We start from the raw sequence: 20,362 nt of genomic DNA on the forward strand, positions 1-20,362 counted from the left end.
CATAACAATCACAAACTTGTTCTAAAGTTGAGGCGAAGTTAGGGCGGGTTTGGCTGAACCCTACCCCGCTCCGTTGCCATTCCTAGGTAGCATAGCGGTAGCTCAAACTCAAAAATAACAAAAAATGAGTTCGGAATTGGCTAAATATATCAAACTAACCGAACTCAACCTTGACTAGCAATGTCCAAGCTGAGCTCGGACACTCATAGCTTGAGCTCTAGTTTGATTGTCAAGCACAATCTCCAATAATAAAAAAAACTCGACTCCACTCGTTTGCAGTGTGGTAGTCCTATCACACGTGACAAAGCTTCGAGCCTGTCTCTTATTTGTTGGGCTTGTTCTCCAACCTTTAGGGTTATTTCGGCCATCAATTCAAAATTGGCTAAATATATCAAACGGTTAACTTGAGCTCATAATCAGACACTCATAACTTGAGCTCGAGTTTGATTGTCAAGCACAATCTCAAATAATCAAAAACTCGACTTGACTGGTAGTCACACGTGACAAAGCTTCGAGCCCCTCTCTTAATTGTTGGCCTTGCTGTCCAAGCTTTTGGGTTATTTCGGCCTAAAGCCCTCATTGTAATTATTCAGTTGCTTAAATTCCAAAAAAAAAATAAAAAAATAAAAAAATAAAAAACTTTTAACCATTTTAATGGGTATTACATGGTTAGAATTATAGTTTATACATTGGAGTAAAATATGAAAAAAGCATCACATACATAAGATGAAGGTGGATCGGCCAAACTTGTGCTTCCTTTTCTTTGATTTAATATGATGGGAAATGTGAGTGTGGTCCCTCAGAAAATTGTCATTTAGTTTCATCAATCTGTTTCACCACCACTGGAAGGCAGCAACAAGGATGCATGTGTCTCTAGCCAAATCATCAACTAAAAGGACTCCACAAGATTCTCTAATGTATGCAATCCAGCCTCCTCTACAAGAAAGAAAATGCTCTCTCTCTCTCTCTCTCTCTATATATATATATATATGTGTGTGTGTGTGTGTGTGTCTGTATGTATGTACGTATGTATGTGATCTTGACTAATATCAGAAAACAGGTCTCAGAATGGCAATGCTTCCAAAAAAATACAAAAAAAAAAATCTTGCATAGAATCAGAATTTGAACCAAGGATTATAATATGAAAAACGATTCTTAATGGGCTGCATGGTGCATATATAGATGTGTAGTGTGGATAACAGAATAAACACTTGAACACAAGAAAAATAGATTGCCCTCTGCAAAAAGATCAGGTAGCAACTGTTAAAATGTCACAACTCAGCAAAACCTGAGAGACAAAACCATCTTTATCTTCGAAAATATCGCAACCATCTGATCCTTTTTTAGCATGTACAATGGAATGTAAAACTTCTCATGTGACCGCATATAACCCAAACGAATGATTTTCATTTTGCAACAGGAAGTTTACACATGAAACAACAAAAATTCACTCAATGCCGCTGTTGCCAACACGGGGGTGCACGCCTTTATGCTTCTCTGCTCAAACTTTTAACCAATGCACCAAGTAACGAATAAACATAATTCTAGTCGAATTCAGGTGTTTTAAGGTATTTTTTCTGGTCGGTCAGTGAAGGAAAAAAAAATGACTGGCCAAAAAAGAGAGGATATGGAAAATAGGGCATAGACTCTCAAGCTCTGCATGTGCTGAGAAAACATTTTAATATCACATTTCCCAAGTTCTGGCTGTTTTAGCTAGATGATGGTTTAGGTAATGTTTTGGATACAATGTAATCGAACCTTATGTGTATCCGCATTTCATGTCAAAAATTTCTGCACTGGAACTAACATGCTTACTGCCAAAAATGCTTAGTATTGCAAGAGGGGAATAATAACACAACTGAAAAAGAGGGGAAACTGTGGTACAATACAACACAAGGATGACAGTAAGTGGAAAACATAAATTTAAATGTCAACATAACTTACAACTCTTCCTACAGTATCCTGGAAGGTCTGAAGTTCCGACCATATATTCAGGGTTCCTGGTGCATTCCCCCACAGCAGCCCATCTTTCACAACTCTCATTCTCATCTGTGCAACTCCCACCAATATCCAAGATGGTGTCAAAAGAATCTACATGAATCCACTTTGTTGCCGACCACTTCTCACCTTCTATCACTGGGCAACCCCCATGGAGACTGCTAGTGTCCGGAATAGCACAAGGATGGAGACTGAAGAAAAGAAGTGCATCCCCTTTTCGCGGTTTTACTGGGTAATCAAATATGCATTAGGTAAATTTTCATTGAAGTACTTGCCAAAAGAAAAAATATATATATCATAAAAGCAATGATGATTTTTTCAAGTGGCTCACCTGCAATACCTTTCCTTGCACACTCTGACAAATCATCATCCAATGCAGAAGTTCTATGATGTGGAGACTCCTGCCAACAGTTCTTTATTTATTAAAAAGTACCAGCAAAAACTAAAAAGCACTGACCAACTCAATCGTATATACATAGAAACAGAAACATATCATTTTTATCATAAGCCATCCGGTTTCTCCAAAGTATTTGGTTCAGACTTCAGAGTGATTGACATTGCCTCCTAAATCTTGACAGTTTGATGGTATTCCAATCCTTCTCGGTTGTCTTTGCTAGGACAAGTATTATTGTACTTCTTAGTCTAGCCCAGAAGTCCGATGTAATTAGATAATGCAAATCTTTCAGTGTGATAATTATCCTGCCAACTGTTCTTCCAGCAATAAGTAGATTTTGATTAACTTGCTGAGTGTCATGCCATTTTTCACTATAATTTATTAAAACATTCTTATTATTAAAAGTGATCAAACAATATGAACTCTAATTGGATGTAGTAGTTAGGCCGTTGGTCATGCAAGAGACAATTTATGGATAAGGAAAGTAGACAGACTTTCAGGATATATGGAACACTGGGCACAAAAAAGAAATTATTATTATTATAATGATTGAATTGTGAAAATATAAAGAATTATAAAAGTGTAACCTTGCGAAAGTGAAAAAGATACTTGGACTAACCTCTGCTGAGGGAAACGCTGTTTCACCACCTTTTATCACATCAGTTAGATACATAAGTACAGTTGCCATACGGTGCCCACCCTCAGCAATATTAACCTTGTCAACAAAGTAATCATAGTGTGGGTCATATTTCTGCCCAGGCTCATATCTCAACACTTGTATGGCTTCCCCATTTTCTGAAATAAGAAACAATCATTAGAACTTGCAGATTCTTCATCATTCAATAAATTTTGAAGTTGACACCATTTTACAAACTTTGAACATTTGAGTGTGACCTTACTACTTTAATAATGTTGTTTTCCATCTTGAAGAAATTTTTAACACTGAAAGGAATAAAAAGAAGTGCATGATGGCAAGAGTTATTGCAACTGCCATTCTAATGAACACATCAGCTGATGACAATTAATTTGTTAGCTAATTCCGATGTATGGTTTCATTTTGTGCCAGTTCGTTACTTCGGTAATTTACCACTCTTAAAAGGAATCAAATTGACTCACAGAAGTTCGATGGGAAATTTCTAATCAATTTAACTTAAATAATATCTGACCTTCCATAAAAGATGAAATCAGAAACTGTGTTGGAAGGCAGGACAGATTCCAAAAATCTCTGTTTCTCTCTCTCACACACACGCATCATTCCCTCATAAGAGTTCTGCGAGCAACAATCGTCGATCTCTCTCTCTCTCTCTCACACACACACACACATCATTCCTTTGCAAGAGTTCTTCAAGCGACAATCGCCGATCAAGATATCTCTCTCTCTCTCTCTCTCTCTCTCTCTCTCTCTCTCTTCCTTGTTGTGAAACCCTAGTTTGGCTGCAACACCACCGAAACCCTAGATAGACACTACCCAAACCAAAATTAACATGGGATAAAGTTATTAGAAATTATTTTAAAAAGTTAAATATTATAGGTGGGATGATTTGTAATAAAAAAGAATGAAAAAAGAGAAATTATATGGCCAACCCCATTTATATGATGCATATCTGACCTCCCATAATGCATTACATGATTTTATTTTTTTGCACCTTCACCATCAGGATTTGGGAGCACAATTTATCACCAGCTTATAAATTCAAATGCACAGGAAAATCCTGTTATTAATCCAAGACTGTCACTAACTTCAGGGTTCTCAAATTCAGTACTGTTTATTTCTATAAATTATGATTATTGTTTCAAACATATTTTATCTGGTTATTCCAGTTTTGGGATTTTATCCATAGGGTTATCATTTATTCTAACTTGTCAAGCCATCGTTTGTTGCATAACAGCGGGACACTATTTCAGGATGCAAGTATGATAGGCCATTACCCGGTGTCAATCTTCATTCTGCTCTTACTATCCCAAACATCTATAATTCCAACTTAGAGGACATTGCTCCCTTTTTTATCTACATTTCCATGTTATATACACAAGGCATGTGAAATAATTGTACACCCAAGTAATATGTTAATTTCTCCTTCAAGGAAGAACTGGCTCCATCTTGCTCATAAAGTCTCTCTTTCTTGCTGTGTCTACATGATCTGGAAAGAGAGACATGATAGAAGACATTCTAATTCCTTCCCTACTGAATCCTCTTTGGCCCCTCAGATTTACAACTATATTAGACTCGGAATGATTTCCTTGAATCCTGGTAGATTTCATGGCAGTTCTGTTAGGTTTCTTCCATATTGGAATTTTTTAGTTCATTTGTACCCTGTTGTTCTCAGTCCAGCAGTAGGACTTCTCTGTCGCTATCTTTCTTTTGGTCTGTGTTTGTCCCTGCTTGCCTTTGTGTTTTCTTAGGTCTGTAGCAGGGCTGGCTTTGTTCTTGTTAGGGGTATGCCTCTCTTTGCTTGTATTTGTTTTTTCTCTTGAATAAAGTGATTATTTATCCCGAAAAAAAAATTTTGTACACCCAAGTATCTCCAGGGGATATAGGTTCTGCCATTTGACAGAGATGTGCTGTATTATATGAATATGCCAAAACCAGCAGGCAATCACAGGGCACAATTTTATGATCATAATGAAGTATTCACTCTGTTAAAGCCACTCTAGCTAAAGAAATCAAAGTGTGAATAATACCAAAAAACAAAATGTACATTAAACGATACATGACAAAGACTAGTTGTACATGGTGATGATTATCACTGATATTTGTTCTTGTACAAAAGTATTTAATTCCTATGTTACATGGATTCAGCTACATCTATTGGGTATGGGTATGTCTAAATGTGGGACCTTCTTGAATTGCAGATCTTATAATACGGGGACTTGGCTTGAAATGTGTCCATGGGTTAGGATGGACACGTCTTGCATGTTTAAGTACACAATACTCTATATATAATAGTGTGATGTCTAATGCTATTATAATTTAAATTTGATAGAATATGGTGAAAATGAAAATTTTCATCTATCTCACAAGTAAGAAACCCTTCTTTGCTATCAAATTTGAACTTTGTCTCTTCTTGCATTAGATCTGGGTGTCCAATCTAGTAGTACTCGTACCCATGTCGTGTGGTCAACATGGGTACGTTAAAGGGAAGAAGAGAGTCTATGAAACACAGCTTTATTATAAGATGGACTATGAAAATATCTTATTAAATAGTGTAAAAAGCTATTAATACGGAACTATAGATATAAGAATTTGCAATCCAAAAGATATTACTTTTGGACCAGCATCCATTATGTGCACGTCATGCAAATCCACTGGTTGAGTGACTGAAATTTTGGGATATTTTATTTACGCATATTTAAAATTAGAACCCATGAGTAGCCACCTTAGCAAACGTTACCCAAGCTATATGGACCTTCTCTTTAACTAAGTACAGAAGAATACCTCGCTTGTTTCTGGTAGGCTTTCAGGTGCAGGTGATGACTTTTCAGCAGCAAGAGGAGTGATTGTCACTGAAACTACAAAACCTTCAATTTAACCTCCTTAAGCAGAAAGAACCTTTATTTCAATACACTTACTTGGATTTAGTTAGATTTCTTTTTGTATTCTTCAGTGACAAAATCCTGGATTGTAGCAGCCTTTATTTCTAACTAAATAACTAGTTATTTTATTTATAAAGAAAAAGAACTGCAATTGTTCACAGTGGAAGGATAAATGAATACCAGGAAAATTTGTAATGAGTAAAATGTTCTTCAGCATGTGGCATACCTTTAGGTAGGAAGGTCCAGGTTGCAATCTTGTCCTCTATACCAGCAACAATAGGATCCTACATTAAGAAGAAAAATTAGGGGAGAGATAGAGATCATGTAATCAAATTTGAAACAAGTATTTGCCAAGTATGAAGCTAGTGCTATATTCCTGATACACTAGGTAAGAGTCGAATCAATCAAACAAAACTCTTCTACATGTCATCATTTATAATCACTTTCAGTTGGAATTCCTCAACAGCATTGTCCGATTCCTCAGGCGAAAATGCTTTTTTAAATGAAAGAACAACTAAAAGAATCATAGAGTGTGTTTATTTATAAAACCTATCACCTATGAAAAGATAAAGTTCATCATACTAAATGAAGCCAAAAAATTTCACCATACACATTCATTATAAATGCAGTCATGGAGTAACAAGAATTGTTCAGACTGATAACATGAAAGCAGGAGGATTCCATAAATCCATGGAGAGTTCCTATCTGCTTGAAAGAACCAACACAAATGTAAATATATGGAGTCCAGTTGCTGTATGCACCTAAAATTTGTAGTCTGCATATGAGTTAAATGAGAAACATATTTTGAAATTTTAAATTTGTGCATGATTCTGGCCCAATTCAGATTCTGAAATGCACTAAAATTCAGGTGATAAATGTGATACCCCCGGATTCCCGAATGCGGGTTGGCCAGGCCCACGCCCGAATACCCGAGGATATCAAAAACAAAATCGGCAATAAACGAACACAGAGTACAAAAGAATAAAGAAGAATAAATAAAATGCTGACAAGAAACTAAAATGATAATCTAATAATAAACCTCAGAATATATTTCCATTAATTAATAAACTCTTCTGATACAACTGATTCTCCAAAATACAACTCGGGAATCCATACTATGTGGACCCCTAGAAAATCTAAACTAAACAAATGACAGCAATAACTGTCTAAATTAGGAAACTGAATCATAAAGGAACTCCTATGTAGCATCGGAAGAATGAAGTAGACTGATCCCCGCTCAGCACGAACAACCTCTACTCCTGACGAACACCTGAAAAATAATGGTGGGTCAGGCCCACAAACAAGTTTTACTCTACTACAGTCCAAGCAGAGATCCGATACACGTATACATCCTAGTCAATCCAACAGTAACTAGAAGTCCGTATATATATATATATATATATATATATATATATATACACACACACTAAAGGAACCTCACTAGACTATAGGGTTGTCTCAACCTGAATAGTAGGCAACATGCAAAACGCACATATAGTGGGCATGAGTACCTAAACCTACCAGGGTACACAACTACACTATATCTAACTACACATCCCTGATGATATACGCGCCCTAACCACTGATCGTGAGACTCAAACTCATATCATGGCACCATACTTATATTTATAAAATCTAGTAACCATCCTATCCAGTATAAATTAATCCTCCATAAGTCATTCAACTTGTTCAGCTGACCTGACTTGAATATAAGTAGGACTTAACATTTTAGTTAATCCATTCCCTTATATAATAAATTAATCCTCCATAAGTCATTCAACTTGTTCAGCTGACCTGACTTGAATATAAGTAGGACTTAACATTTTAGTTAATCCATTCCCTTATATAAAATAGGTAGGACTTAACTGATAAGTTAATCCGTCCCTAGAATGCCACCGTCCCATACCGGTGCATTAAACCACACAATCCAACAATTGATGTAACAATTAAGTAAATACATCAAACATTCCAGAAATAACTATGATAATATGATATCAAGTTATCACATAATAGGAATGACTTATTATTTATTTAAGTTTCTTATATTATATGTCCTACACAAACTGATTCTTATACATAATGATATTTTATTATACCGTTAAATAAGCATTCTCCATATCCAATTCATTCTACACATTTAATCTCAATTACTAAAACATTTTAAAATATTAAATCCATTCGTTTGTTTAAAACATTCAAATAGCAAGCATCATTATGATTGAGTCTATTTAAATTTATTTAAACCCAAACCTAGTCCCTATTTAATGTTCCGGAATCCTAGGCATGTTTCTACGTTCCATCATTCCACAAATATGAAAAATACATAATTTAAACATGTAAAAATTCACACCAGAAATCAAATCAAAATCATGCATTTATCAATTCATAACACAAGAACAAATATGAACCAATTTCATAAAACCTATGTTCTAATCCAATTAAACATGCATAATTATTTAATTTTATGTGTTTAATAAATCCTGAAATTTCCTAGGCATGTATAAAAACACGAATCAAAGGGAAAGAGATAGAAGAAGAACTTGCCTTAAACTTTCGGATCGAAAGTTAAACTTCTTCTTCCTTCATTTTCTCTCTACAGGGTTTTTCTCCTCCTTCCTTCTTTTTCCTCCTTCCCTCTCTAACTCTCTTTCTCTAGAATATATCACGTGAATATTTTTAATCCCCTTTTATAACCTATAGCTATATATTTATAGGCTAAATAAAATAACCCTAACCCTTTTCCCAATCCAAGTCAACTTAAAAAAATATATATTAAAATATTAAAAAGGTAAGTAAAATATGTTACGTATATAATTTATGTATATCTTTATTAAATAAATAAACTATACACATCCCATTATTTATTAATGGATTATCCAATAATACCTAAGTTACCATATAATATTATAAAGTAACTTAAAACGTAACACATATCAAATCTATGTATATTTTTATTATTTAAATATAAAACATATACATCAAATTAAATATTATTACCCAAGTTACCAATAAAAGTAATTAATACATTACCCATTATTTATTAATGGATTATCCAATAATACTTAAGTTACCATAATATTATAAAATAACTTAAAACATAACACGTATCAAATCTATATATATTTTTATTATTTAAATATAAAATATATACATCAGATTAAATATTACTACCCAATTTACCATAAAAAAAATTAATAAATTACTTTTCCTTTTATATATGTATATAATATATATTTATATATATATATACACACAACTATCCATGGATAATAATCCATACTCATCCAACCTCCTATCCAAGTAGCCCATGAGACCCAATTAGTTGGCCCATTACCACTAACCATAACCATAAAAGAAAAATAAAATAAAATAATAAAATAAAATAAAATATTTAATTTACAATTAATCAAAACACTATTTAAGTACATAATCTAATTAAACAATTAACACATAGACAAATACAAATAATACATAAACACATAATCAAATACTCAAGTAACACTTAATTCAATTAAACTCATAAGCAATTAGTCAAATAATCAATTAAATAATTAAAAATACAATTAAAACAAATAAATAAATACCGAGACTATCCTTTTAAAATTAGGGGTATTACAATAAATATCAGCCACACAAATATTTGGAAACGTAGCCAAAATTTAGAATCATCTGGGAAAGAAAAAAAAAATGAATGTTTTACCATTATGATATTATCCATTTAACAACATTCTAATCGATAATTCAGTAAATTCAAACTTAGCTAAATAATGTAAAAAGTTCCGACCAGCAAAACCTCCTTTCTTTAAACTCTACTAGGTATGTTTTAAGGTGAAACATTTCTTTTTCTATTTTTCTCCTATACAACTTTTGACTTTGAACTGTTTGTAACTTTAAATTTTCAAGTTGCGGGTTTAACATTAATTTCGTTATGTATAAAATGAAGAAATTGTAAATTTTATATACTTAATTCAGCAACATTAACAATTAACAGTGCAATATAATAGCAGAAATATATATAGGAAAAGGAAAGATTATGGCGAGGCACGTGTTGAACACGCTGGCCTAAAGCTGTTATTTCCTCCTATGCAGGTGGTGATAGCTATAGCAGCTCCAAGATAAAACCCTAATTGCTGACTGCCACTGACTCTCCTCTGTCAGCACGTTGACAGGATGTCCACTACCAAGCCGACGATCAATTGCCCCAAAAACTAGTTAAACTACGATGAAAGTAGGAAATTGACAATGAAATTGAAAGGAAAGAAGCAGTAGCAGTCTAGCAGAAGTATATGGAAATAATGTTTCTCTTGTTTTGTGTACTCCTCTTGACTATTGGACTTCCTAGTATTTATAAACATGGAATACAACAGTAAAAAATTAAGTATGAGAAAAATAAGCAAATAACTCTGTAATCCAATAACATCGCATAAAATCAGGATTCCAAAGGAATCGTTCAAAGAAGTTTGAGAAATCTTTAAATTACATTAACAATCCTCCACAAAATTTCCAAACTTAAAATTATTATAAAAATAAAAAATAAAAATAAAAAGAAGAAGAAGTTACGGCAACTATATACCATGTAATAGGGGTAGGTACTTTTTGGGTTTAAACCCTCACTTAGTGTTGAGAATTTTCATTTGAAGGTCTTAAGTGAACTATGTCTTCAACTCAGACCCTTTAACCAAACTTCAACATATCACACACATAGCATTGATGATTGACTTAGTTTTGCAAGTTAGCACTATTAATGGCCATGCACTTGTATCTTGATTCTCATGAGTTACTAGAGAGTAGCACAATTGTTATGTTTGCGGCCTCACAACAGCTCTCACTAGGTGAGACCTCCAAGGGTACATGTGACCTATACATTGCAAAAATGAGTAACTCGGGCTCATTTAGGTCAATACCCTTCCTAATGTTACATTACTCAGCACTACTAACATAGAGATGAGCAAGAGAGTGTCTCTTGAAGATAGTGCTAAAATGAGTCACATATTGTGATTGTTTCTACCCACTGAACCTTCTTCATGGAATCTCCAATCACAAAGGTTGGGCTACCTCCATAAGTGGCTCCCTTATGGGCTTAAGCCCATCCCCCTCGACAAGTCTAGGACTGCACTCCCAGATAGACCGCAAACTGATGAGCGATATTCTTTTCAGATTTAACATAATCCAATGAAATAATATTCTTAATGAACTCTTTGCAGACTTATATCTGATTTTTATATATTTATTTATCTTTTTATTTGTACGAGATTGTTTTACTAGGTCTATAACTATCTAACAATAAGCTCTTAATCCAATCGGCTTCAATACAAGTTGCGTCCAATGCTATAAGCTCGAACTCTATTGGACTTTTAAATATTATAGTTTGTTTCTTCGAACCCCAAGATATTGCAGCTCCACCTAGAAAAATATATAACCACTGGTAGATTTTATGTCTATATTATCAGTTATCTATATTATCAGTTATCTAATTTGCTCACTATATCCTTTAATACATTAGGAAATCCTGGCAACATAGTGATTTCTCTATAGTTCCCTTAAGAGATTTAAAAAACCCTCTCTAATGCAATCCGATGATTATTACTAGGGTTATGTCTATATCTACCAAGTCTCCCAACGCATATGCATATACTAGTTTTATTTGCAATATACAATTAGGATCCAATCAACTGTGAGTATTTTAGTTGAGAAATGGGTTATCAATTATTTTTCTTTTGGTGTACACTAGGATCATAAGGAGTCAACACTGGCCGCTTTCTATCAAAGTACTTAAATTTCCTCAATTGTACTCAAATGGTCTGAAGTGAAGCCCTTTGATGTTCCCTCTAATTTCATATCCAATATCATATGTGCTTTTCCTAAGTCCTTCATTTCAAAATTTCTAGATAAAGAGGTTGAGGGTCTATCAACCACTTGATTTTGTATTCTTGATTTAAAAGGAAAGATATTTTCAAAGTATGTGGCGTCGTTAGATTCTATTATTATATTGTTTGATATTTCATTTATTCTGGAATGTACCACTAAAAACTTGTTAACACTACTGTATTGGGTTTTTCTCTAGTAACTCATGAGAATCAAGATATTAGTGCATGACCATTAATAGTGTTAACCTATTAAACCAAGTCAATCATTAATACTATGTGTGTCATATGTGTGTGATATGTTGAAATTTGGTTAAAGGGTTTGAGTTCAAGACATAGTTCACTCAAGACCTTCAAATGGAAATTGTCAACATTAAGGCTCCGTTTGTTTCAACGTAAAATATTTTATGAGGAAAATATTTTCTTTTTTTAGGTAAAATATTTCTTTTATTTTTATTTTTCAGTGTTTGGCAAAGGTATAGGTCGAGGTTGAATCTATCAGGTGGGACGTATAAAATAGCTTGCCAAAAATTGATGAATAAGTTAATTTTTTTAGATTTTAATATTTTTTTCTTCGTAAATATTTTACAATAACCAAACACCAAAAAACACATAAAATATTTTCCGAAAAATATTTTACGCTCAAACAAATGGAGCCTAAGTGTAGATTCAAATCCGGAAGGTACCTAAACCTATTACATGGTATATAGTTGCCCTAACATTTCTTTATATATGTACAATAATTTTAAGAAGCTTGGAAATCTTGTGGGGGAATGTTTACATATTCTAACGATTTCTCGAACTTCTTTGAATGATTCTTTTGGAATCCTGGTTTTATGGGATTTTATTAACATTTATAAGAATTATAGATTATTGTAATTTTTTAACATTATTTGCTAATTTTTCTCATACTCAGTTTTTTAACATTGGACTCCATGTCCATAAATACTAGGAGTCCAATAGTCAAGAGGATTACACACAACAAGAGAAACATTCTTTCCATATACTTCTTCTTCTATACACTTCTTCTTCCTCCTCTTTCATTACAATTTTCATCGTCAATTTCATGCTAGAGCTTTCCTCCTACTATATATTTATGCTATTATAATAAATTGTTTAATGTTAATTATTTATATTGATAAATTAAGTATAAAGTTTCTTCATTTTATACATAACAAATTTATCATTATTAGATGCTCTTTCATTAAGTGAACATTTTATGGTATAATAGTGAGCAATATATCCTTGTAATATCAGGTGTTGTTTGATAATTTAATTCAGCGCTTAATTCTAAACGGATTAAGCAATAATCCAATTAAGTGCATTTGATAGCGCAATTTGAATGCCACTAACAACAATAAGCGTAACGTAGCGGAAACGATAAAGAACGGGGTTAAACCCTTGATTTCACAAAGAACACACTCACAAGAGAGAAACTGAAATTATATTGATAATGATGATGTCTGTAGACTTGCATCTCTTGCCTTTATATAGGCAAGTGAAAATAATAATAAAAATAAAAAATAAAAAGCATGCATGAAATAATATTAAAGGGGAAATCTGAGATTTGATGGAGCAGAATCCTCCTTCAATCTTGCGATGGAGAATAATATCCTCAATTATTGGCAACCACACCAAATCTTCTTATTTATTTTCTGAATTCTCCTTAATTCTTGCAATGAAGAATAATATCTTCTATTGTTGGAAACTACACCAAATCTCCTTTTGACTTTTCATTATTTATTTATTTTTTTCTTCTATTCTCCTTACCTTTTCAGCCTCCCTGATTTGCGATGATCTTGTATGCTCAGATAATTGCGAACGAGTTGTTCTACATCAGTCTCCCCTGCGTAAAAAGAATTTGTCCCCGAGTTACCCGAATTTGGCCGATAATATTCATGTATGTCAGCCACATTGAAGGTAGAAGAAATGGCCATGAATCAATCACATAGGCATTGTCATTGATTCTCTTTAGAATCTGGTATGGACCATATTTCTTGGCCTTCAGCTTCTTGTATGTTCCCACTGGTCCCCTTCTTCAAATACTCTTTTCCTTCATCTCTTGTAAGTTACAGCCTTGTATTCGGCGTAAGTTTCCTCTAGATGCTTCTTGACACTCTCCTGAATGGTCTTTAATGTGTTCAGCCATTTTCTCTGCAGCAACACTCTTCCCCGACAACTTTGATAAGGATACCAAATCCAAAGCAACTTTTAGAGGACAGCAATACACGACCGCAATCGGGGATTTGCCAGTGGACCTGTTAACCATGCAATTGTAAGCAAATTCTGCCTGGGCAAGAGCAAGATCCCACTGTTTTGGTTTCTCTCCTAAAATACAACGAATTAGATTTCCAAGGGTCCTATTCACCACCTCTATTTGGCCATCAGTCTGAGGGTGACTGGTGCTACTAAAATTAAAAGAGGTATCGAATCTCTTCCATAAAGTCCGCCAAAAGTGAGACAAGAACTTGGTGTCACGATTAGACTGTGGCACCCCATGTAAATGAACCACCTCCTCAAAGAACAGAATGGCCATTTGGACTGCATCGTTCGTCTTCTTGCATGCAATAAAATGGTTCATCTTGGAAAATCGATCGACCACCACAAAAACAGAGTTTGCTCCTCGATACATCCTCAGCAACCCTAGAACAAATCTATGGATAAATCCTCCCATGGAGCATCTGGAATAGGCAGCGGTGTGTAAAGACCAGCTGAGATTGGCCTTACTAGTTTGGCAAATTGAGCACCACCACACATGGTTCTCCACGTCACACTTGAGTTGCGGCCAATAATACCGTTCTTCTACCAGCTCTCGCGTCTTATCACGCCCCAAATGTCCTCCTAATCCTCCTCCATACAATTCACGAACCACTTGCTCCCGCAAAGAACTCCGTGGAATACACAACTGATTGCCATTAAAGATAAGTACTTCCTGCATGTGCAACCCTTTAAAGGATTGGCTAGTTTTACACGCTTCCCAAGCTTAGCCAAAATCTTCGTCGGCCTCATATAACTCCTTCAGGCACTCGAACCTGTGATTTCAGCCCTTATAATCACTAAGAAATCTACTCTCCGACTTAGTGCATTTGTAACTTTGTTATGTTGGCCTGACTTGTGTTTTAGCAAAAAGGTGAATCGCTAGATATAAGCCGCCCATCTCGCATACATCCGATTAACACTGTTTTGATTGTTAATGGATTTCAATGCTTGGTGATCTGTAAACAACACAAACTCTCACTAGATAAGATAATGCTCTCACATACGCAATGTTTGCACCACCGCATAGAATTCCAACTCATAGGTAGTCCACTTCTTGCGTGCTTCACTCAGCTTCTCACTGTAAAACGCTACTGGCCTTCCTTCTTGTGATAGAACTGCTCCGATTCCCACTATTGAGGCATCACAATCCACCTGGAATAGCTTCTTAAAATATGGAAGGACTAAGATTAGGGTTGTTGACAGTTTTTTCTTGATTAAGGCAAAACTCATCTTAGCTTCCTCTCCCTATTGGAATTTTCCTTGCTTCATGCATTCTGTGATAGGAGCCACAATACTACTAAAGTTCTTGATGAACCTTCGGTAGAACGTGGCTAAGCCATGGAAACTGCATACTTCTCCCACATTCTTCGGCATAGGCTGCTGCGGAATGGCCCTCACCTTCTCCTCATCTACCCGAATGCCATCACTACAAACCACATAGCCGAGGAATACTAGGCTTGGGGTCACAAAGCTACACTTCTTCAGATTAATGAACAGTTTATTCTTCTGCAAAGCTGTTAATACCTCTCTCAAGTGCAAAAGGTGTTATGCCTCTGTTTAACTATAAACCAGAATATCGTCGAAATAAATAACTACAAATCAACCGATAAATGGTTTGAGTACCTGATTCATCAACTACATGAAAGTACTTGGCGCGTTAGATAATCCGAATGGAATGGTTAACCACTCGTACAGTCCTCATTTTGTCTTGAACGCCGTTTTCCACTCATCCCCAGGACGGATTCTGATCTGATGGTATCCACTCTTGAGGTCCACTTTGGTGAAGACTTTCGATCCCGCCAACATATCCAGCATATCATCCAACCGTGGAATGGAAAATCTGTACTTGACAGTGATTCTGTTATTGTGCGACTATCAATGCACATTCTCCAACTGCCATCTTTCTTCGGTACTGGCAAGGTCAGAACAACACATGGGCTCATGCTCTTCTTCCACTTGCTCTTGTAAGATCTAACTCTCGTTGGGACTCATTCGGTAATGTGGTAGATTTGGCAGGCTCGCCCCAGGCACCAAGTCAATGTGGTGTTGAATGTCCCTCATGGGAGGGAGACTATCAGGCAAGTCTTCCGGCACCAACTCACTAAACTCCTGTAATAATGGTTGCACTATTAATGGTACTGTAAAAAGGGGTTGTTCAACTACTTCCCCTTTGCACATAACAACAAAGATTTCAGGGGCAGTTGTTACTTCACCCAAAAATTCCTCACTGTTGATCAACATAACTAAATTTCCTTTAGGAAATTTAGATTCTTTCGGCAGACCCAAAACAATCTCATAACCATTCTTGTGTAGAATGTACACATTATCTCTACCACGGTGAGTGGCATCGACATCAAATTGCCATGGTCTGTCCAATATCATATGACATGCATCCATGTCGATTACATCACAACACACCTCCTCTACATATGTTTTCCCAATTGAGAATGGAACGGTGCAAATTTCAGTTACTCGCGATTCTGAGCCTTTCTTGATCCATCTAATTTTGTATGGAAGGAGATCTCTCTCTGTTTTAAGTCACAATTTTCAAACCATTGTTAAGGAAATATTGTTCTCACTACAGCCGCTATCAATAATAACATCACATACCTTATAGTTGGCAGTGCAACATGTACAGAACACATTATGACGTTGCGGGTGCTCCTCCTTCTTTGGCGTGAACATAAACCTCCTCACAACTAAAGAGTGGGACAACAACTCGCCATTGTCTCCTTCAGTCACCTCTTCTTCTTCAAAGGTAAGGAACTCACCTTCCTCACCCTCGTCTTCCTCACGCTCCACCGAATTTACTGTCGGTCACTTGGGGCAATTCTTGGATTTATTGCCAGGTTCTCCACATCGAAAACACTTGCCCATACTTGTGTGTGCATAGGGATTTTCTCTCACAGCTGGGGCTCCCCTTCCAGCAGGGCCTAGGGTTTGGCCTTTATTGGACCATCTCTAATGCCTCGCCATGTCATTGGAACAGGGACTACCGCGGTCTGTTTACCCATGTCATGTGTAGGACGTGGGGTATTATATGAACCACGAGACCGATTCTTTGACTTCTACAATAAAGATTTTGTTCTCTCTGCCGCCGTGACAATCTCAGACAATTTGAATAGCAGTTGCAATGCCACTTTCTCTTCAATATCCCATCGTAACCCGCCTTTGAAACAAGTCACCGTGCTAAATTCGGGTTCCACCAGGTTATTACAGAATGACAACCGATAAAATTATTCAGTAATCGTTCTACTTCCCTTCGCACAGGACTGATATTTCTGATAACGAACTTGTTCGTAATCAGGGGGTAAAAATCGAGCTTTCATCAACTTCTTCATCTTAACCTATGTACGTACCGGATCTTTACCCTCACGTGCGCGGGTAGTTTGCACTTGATCCCACCATGTTAATATGCCGCCTTTCAACTTAAAGGCCGCGAGTTTGACTTGCTTCTCCTCCTGGATTTTCATATAGTCAAAGAAACATTCAACTTCATTAATCCAGCCCAAGAATTCTTCAATACGAAGATGACCTTGAAAGGTGGGTAAATCAATCTTCATACGAAAATCCCCGAAATCATCAATTTCCCACGATTATCTCCAAACACATGTACGGCTTGGTTGTTACCAAAACCGACATATTCCTCATAGGCTGGTTGCCTATTCGGTGGGTTTGGGTTGCGATTACCAGCAGGACGTTCATGATCACCGTCGTTGGGCAACTTGTTGTTCTCGTGGTTAAGTTCTACCGTTGTCAATCTCACCAATACTTGACACATAGTATCAAGTAAGGTTCGATTAACGTTCATGCATATCAAGTAAGGTTCGATTAACGTTGGCCTGGAACTCAGTAAACTCAGCCCTCAAAAGAGCTACTGCATCACGATCACCATCACTGGAGGGGTTGCTTCCATCTTGTGAACCGGCTACCAACTAACGTAGCAGAAACGATAAAGAACAGGGTTAAACCCTTGATTTCACAAAGAACACACTCATAAGAGAGAAACTGAAATTAAATTGATAGTGATGATGTCTGTAGACTTATATCTCTTGCCTTTATATAGATAAGTTAAAAATAAAATTAAAAAAGAAAGTATGCGTGAAATAATATTAAAGGGGAAATGTGAGATTTGATGGAACAGAATCTTCCTTAAATCTTGCAATGGAAACTAATATCTTCTATTGTTGACAACTATACCAAATCTTCTTATTTATTTTTTAAATCTTCCTTAATTCTTGCAATGGAGACTAATTCCTTCTATTGTTGGCAATTACACCAAATCTCCTTTTGACTTTTCCTTATTTATTTATTTTTTTCTTCTATTCTCCTTACCTTTTCACCTTCTGATTTGCAATGATCTTGTACGCTCGGATAATCACAAGCGAGCTATTATACATTAAAGCGCCACTTAAAATGAAGTAAAATTTTAAGTGACACGGAAATCACTTATCACTGAATGCTAAAAATTCAAAATGGTATCAAAAATATTTATTTTTTAATTACCACTTAAAAGCTTCCGCACTTAAAATTCAGCTCTTAAATTTTTTAGTACTTAATATTTAGTTTTATCAACCAGCACCTTAGTATTGGAAAGTTCAATAATGTTCTGACATTCTCAAATGATATTACATGGGGGCTGAGCCATGAATTTTGCCATATTGTTAGATATAGGCCTCCATAGAGGAAGTGTTAGAACTTACAAATTGATAATTGAAAGATTTAATAAAATAGACACTCTTATTCCAAGGTGTCCTTATTGGTACTTATTTTTTCTATGTCGCAAATTCCAATGCCTGATAAAAAATTTAAAAAAAGAGTTGCACAAAATTTCATTCATCTCTATTTTAGGAGTTCTTTAATCAGCCATACATAATACCATTGGTGCATTGCTCATGTTAACCGATTCTTTTTATTTAAAGAGTGGACATTTATATCTCAGGAGAGGCTTCGAGTGCCCAGGAACAATTCCGTTCAAGTCTTAGAAGAAGCCAAAACATGGACTAATCATAAGATGCAATTAACAATATATATTTGCACAAACAATTACACACATATATATTAACAATAAGATCAAAGTGTTTTAAGAACAAACCTTTTGCCTTATTGCACAAACAATTACAAACACATATATATATTAACAATATGATCAAAGTGCTTTAAGAACAAACCTTTGCCTTATTGATAAACGTCCCGGAGCTAGTTCGGACCTCGCTGAGCTTGCTCTGTCCAGACACATCATCTGCAACAGCAGATCTCTTGAGCTCAGATTTCGCCTGCAACATATTCCAAAGTCCAAAACCAATTCAACTACAATAAATTTACACAAACACGCATGAATAGTTTCTAATAAATTGAAAAGATTGAAATTACACTGACCAGAGATATCAAATGATTGCATTCATCGTCCGTAAGAAAACCTCTATAGACAAAAGCTCTGCGAATTATTACATTTTGATGAGTGGTGGAATTACATAACAAAATATGATATTCAAATATAAATTTCATTTATTTTCCTGCATTTTCTGAGTAGCCAAACAGAAGGTAAAAGAAGGATTGGAGGAAGAAGCACCTGGGTTTCCATGAAATCTGTTCGACTTTGGCGGGATTGACGACTGCTGAGCACGACGATTCATAGAGGATGGACGAGATCGAAAACAAGAAGACTAGTGAAAGTGGAGAAGACATGATAATGAGTACTGGTTGGATCGTTTGGATGAGAAAATTGAAGATAAATTTTCCGAGAAAACTGTTTGTTCAGTTTCTTGTGCAAGTTTGTGCATCTGAATCTCGTCTTGACCGTCAGAGGGAGTGACGGAATCGTCATGGTTTGAGGCCACTGCATGGGCGTTCTTGTGACAAAGAGACCGAGTCTGAAGGAAGAGAAAGGGGTAAAGGAGAAAGGAAGAGGAAATATCATGGAATAATTACATTTATCTCCCTGTTAGATTGTCTAAATAATAAGAAACTCACTAATAAATTTAAAAATAACATTTTTTCCTCCATTAATGCTGACTTTGGCTAAAATTGTTAAATAACAACCATGCTCATTGTCCTCTAAATTTGTTTTTATTGCTTACATATTAAACTAGTTAAAAAATAAACAAATAAATAATAAAATAAAATAAAATTTTAAACATTCCCTCAAATTTGACTAATTTTTGCCTCATAACATAAGTGAGTCAAATGTCAAGTAATATAAAAAAAGATATATTACACTCATACCTCAAGTTTGGGTTAAAATCAAAGACAAACATCTAAATCTTAGACGCTTTTTAACAATGACACATTCCAAATTTGATAAATTGAACAA

General features: G+C 35.3%; 1 protein-coding gene across 1 annotated transcript; it reads right to left on the bottom strand.

Annotated features, from left to right (window-relative positions):
- Positions 1-449: 449 nt before the first annotated feature.
- Positions 450-19,958, bottom strand: LOC132295084 (probable prolyl 4-hydroxylase 4). Its single transcript, XM_059793163.1, has 7 exons — positions 19,622-19,958; positions 19,429-19,486; positions 19,221-19,325; positions 6,153-6,210; positions 3,012-3,187; positions 2,330-2,399; positions 450-2,226 (listed from the first exon to the last, which is right to left on the bottom strand). Exons 1-7 carry the CDS (start codon positions 19,735-19,737, stop codon positions 1,931-1,933), a joined length of 879 nt encoding a protein of 292 aa, XP_059649146.1. The 5' UTR covers positions 19,738-19,958; the 3' UTR covers positions 450-1,930.
- Positions 19,959-20,362: the final 404 nt, after the last annotated feature.

The sequence above is a fragment of the Cornus florida genome, unplaced genomic scaffold (genome assembly GCF_030987335.1).
Source record: "Cornus florida cultivar Cherokee Brave unplaced genomic scaffold, ASM3098733v1 CherokeeBrave_3.0.0_Hap2_Chr01, whole genome shotgun sequence".
Classification (NCBI taxonomy): Eukaryota; Viridiplantae; Streptophyta; class Magnoliopsida; order Cornales; family Cornaceae; genus Cornus; species Cornus florida.

Coding starts and splice junctions, on each gene's coding strand:
- LOC132295084 (XM_059793163.1), bottom strand. CDS start 19,737: ATGTCTTCTCCACTTTCACTAGTCTTCTTGTTTTCGATCTCGTCCATC. Junction 19,487..19,621: donor CAGATTTCATGGAAACCCAG/GTGCTTCTTCCT, acceptor AATAATTCGCAG/AGCTTTTGTCTATAGAGGTT. Junction 19,326..19,428: donor GCAATCATTTGATATCTCTG/GTCAGTGTAATT, acceptor AATATGTTGCAG/GCGAAATCTGAGCTCAAGAG.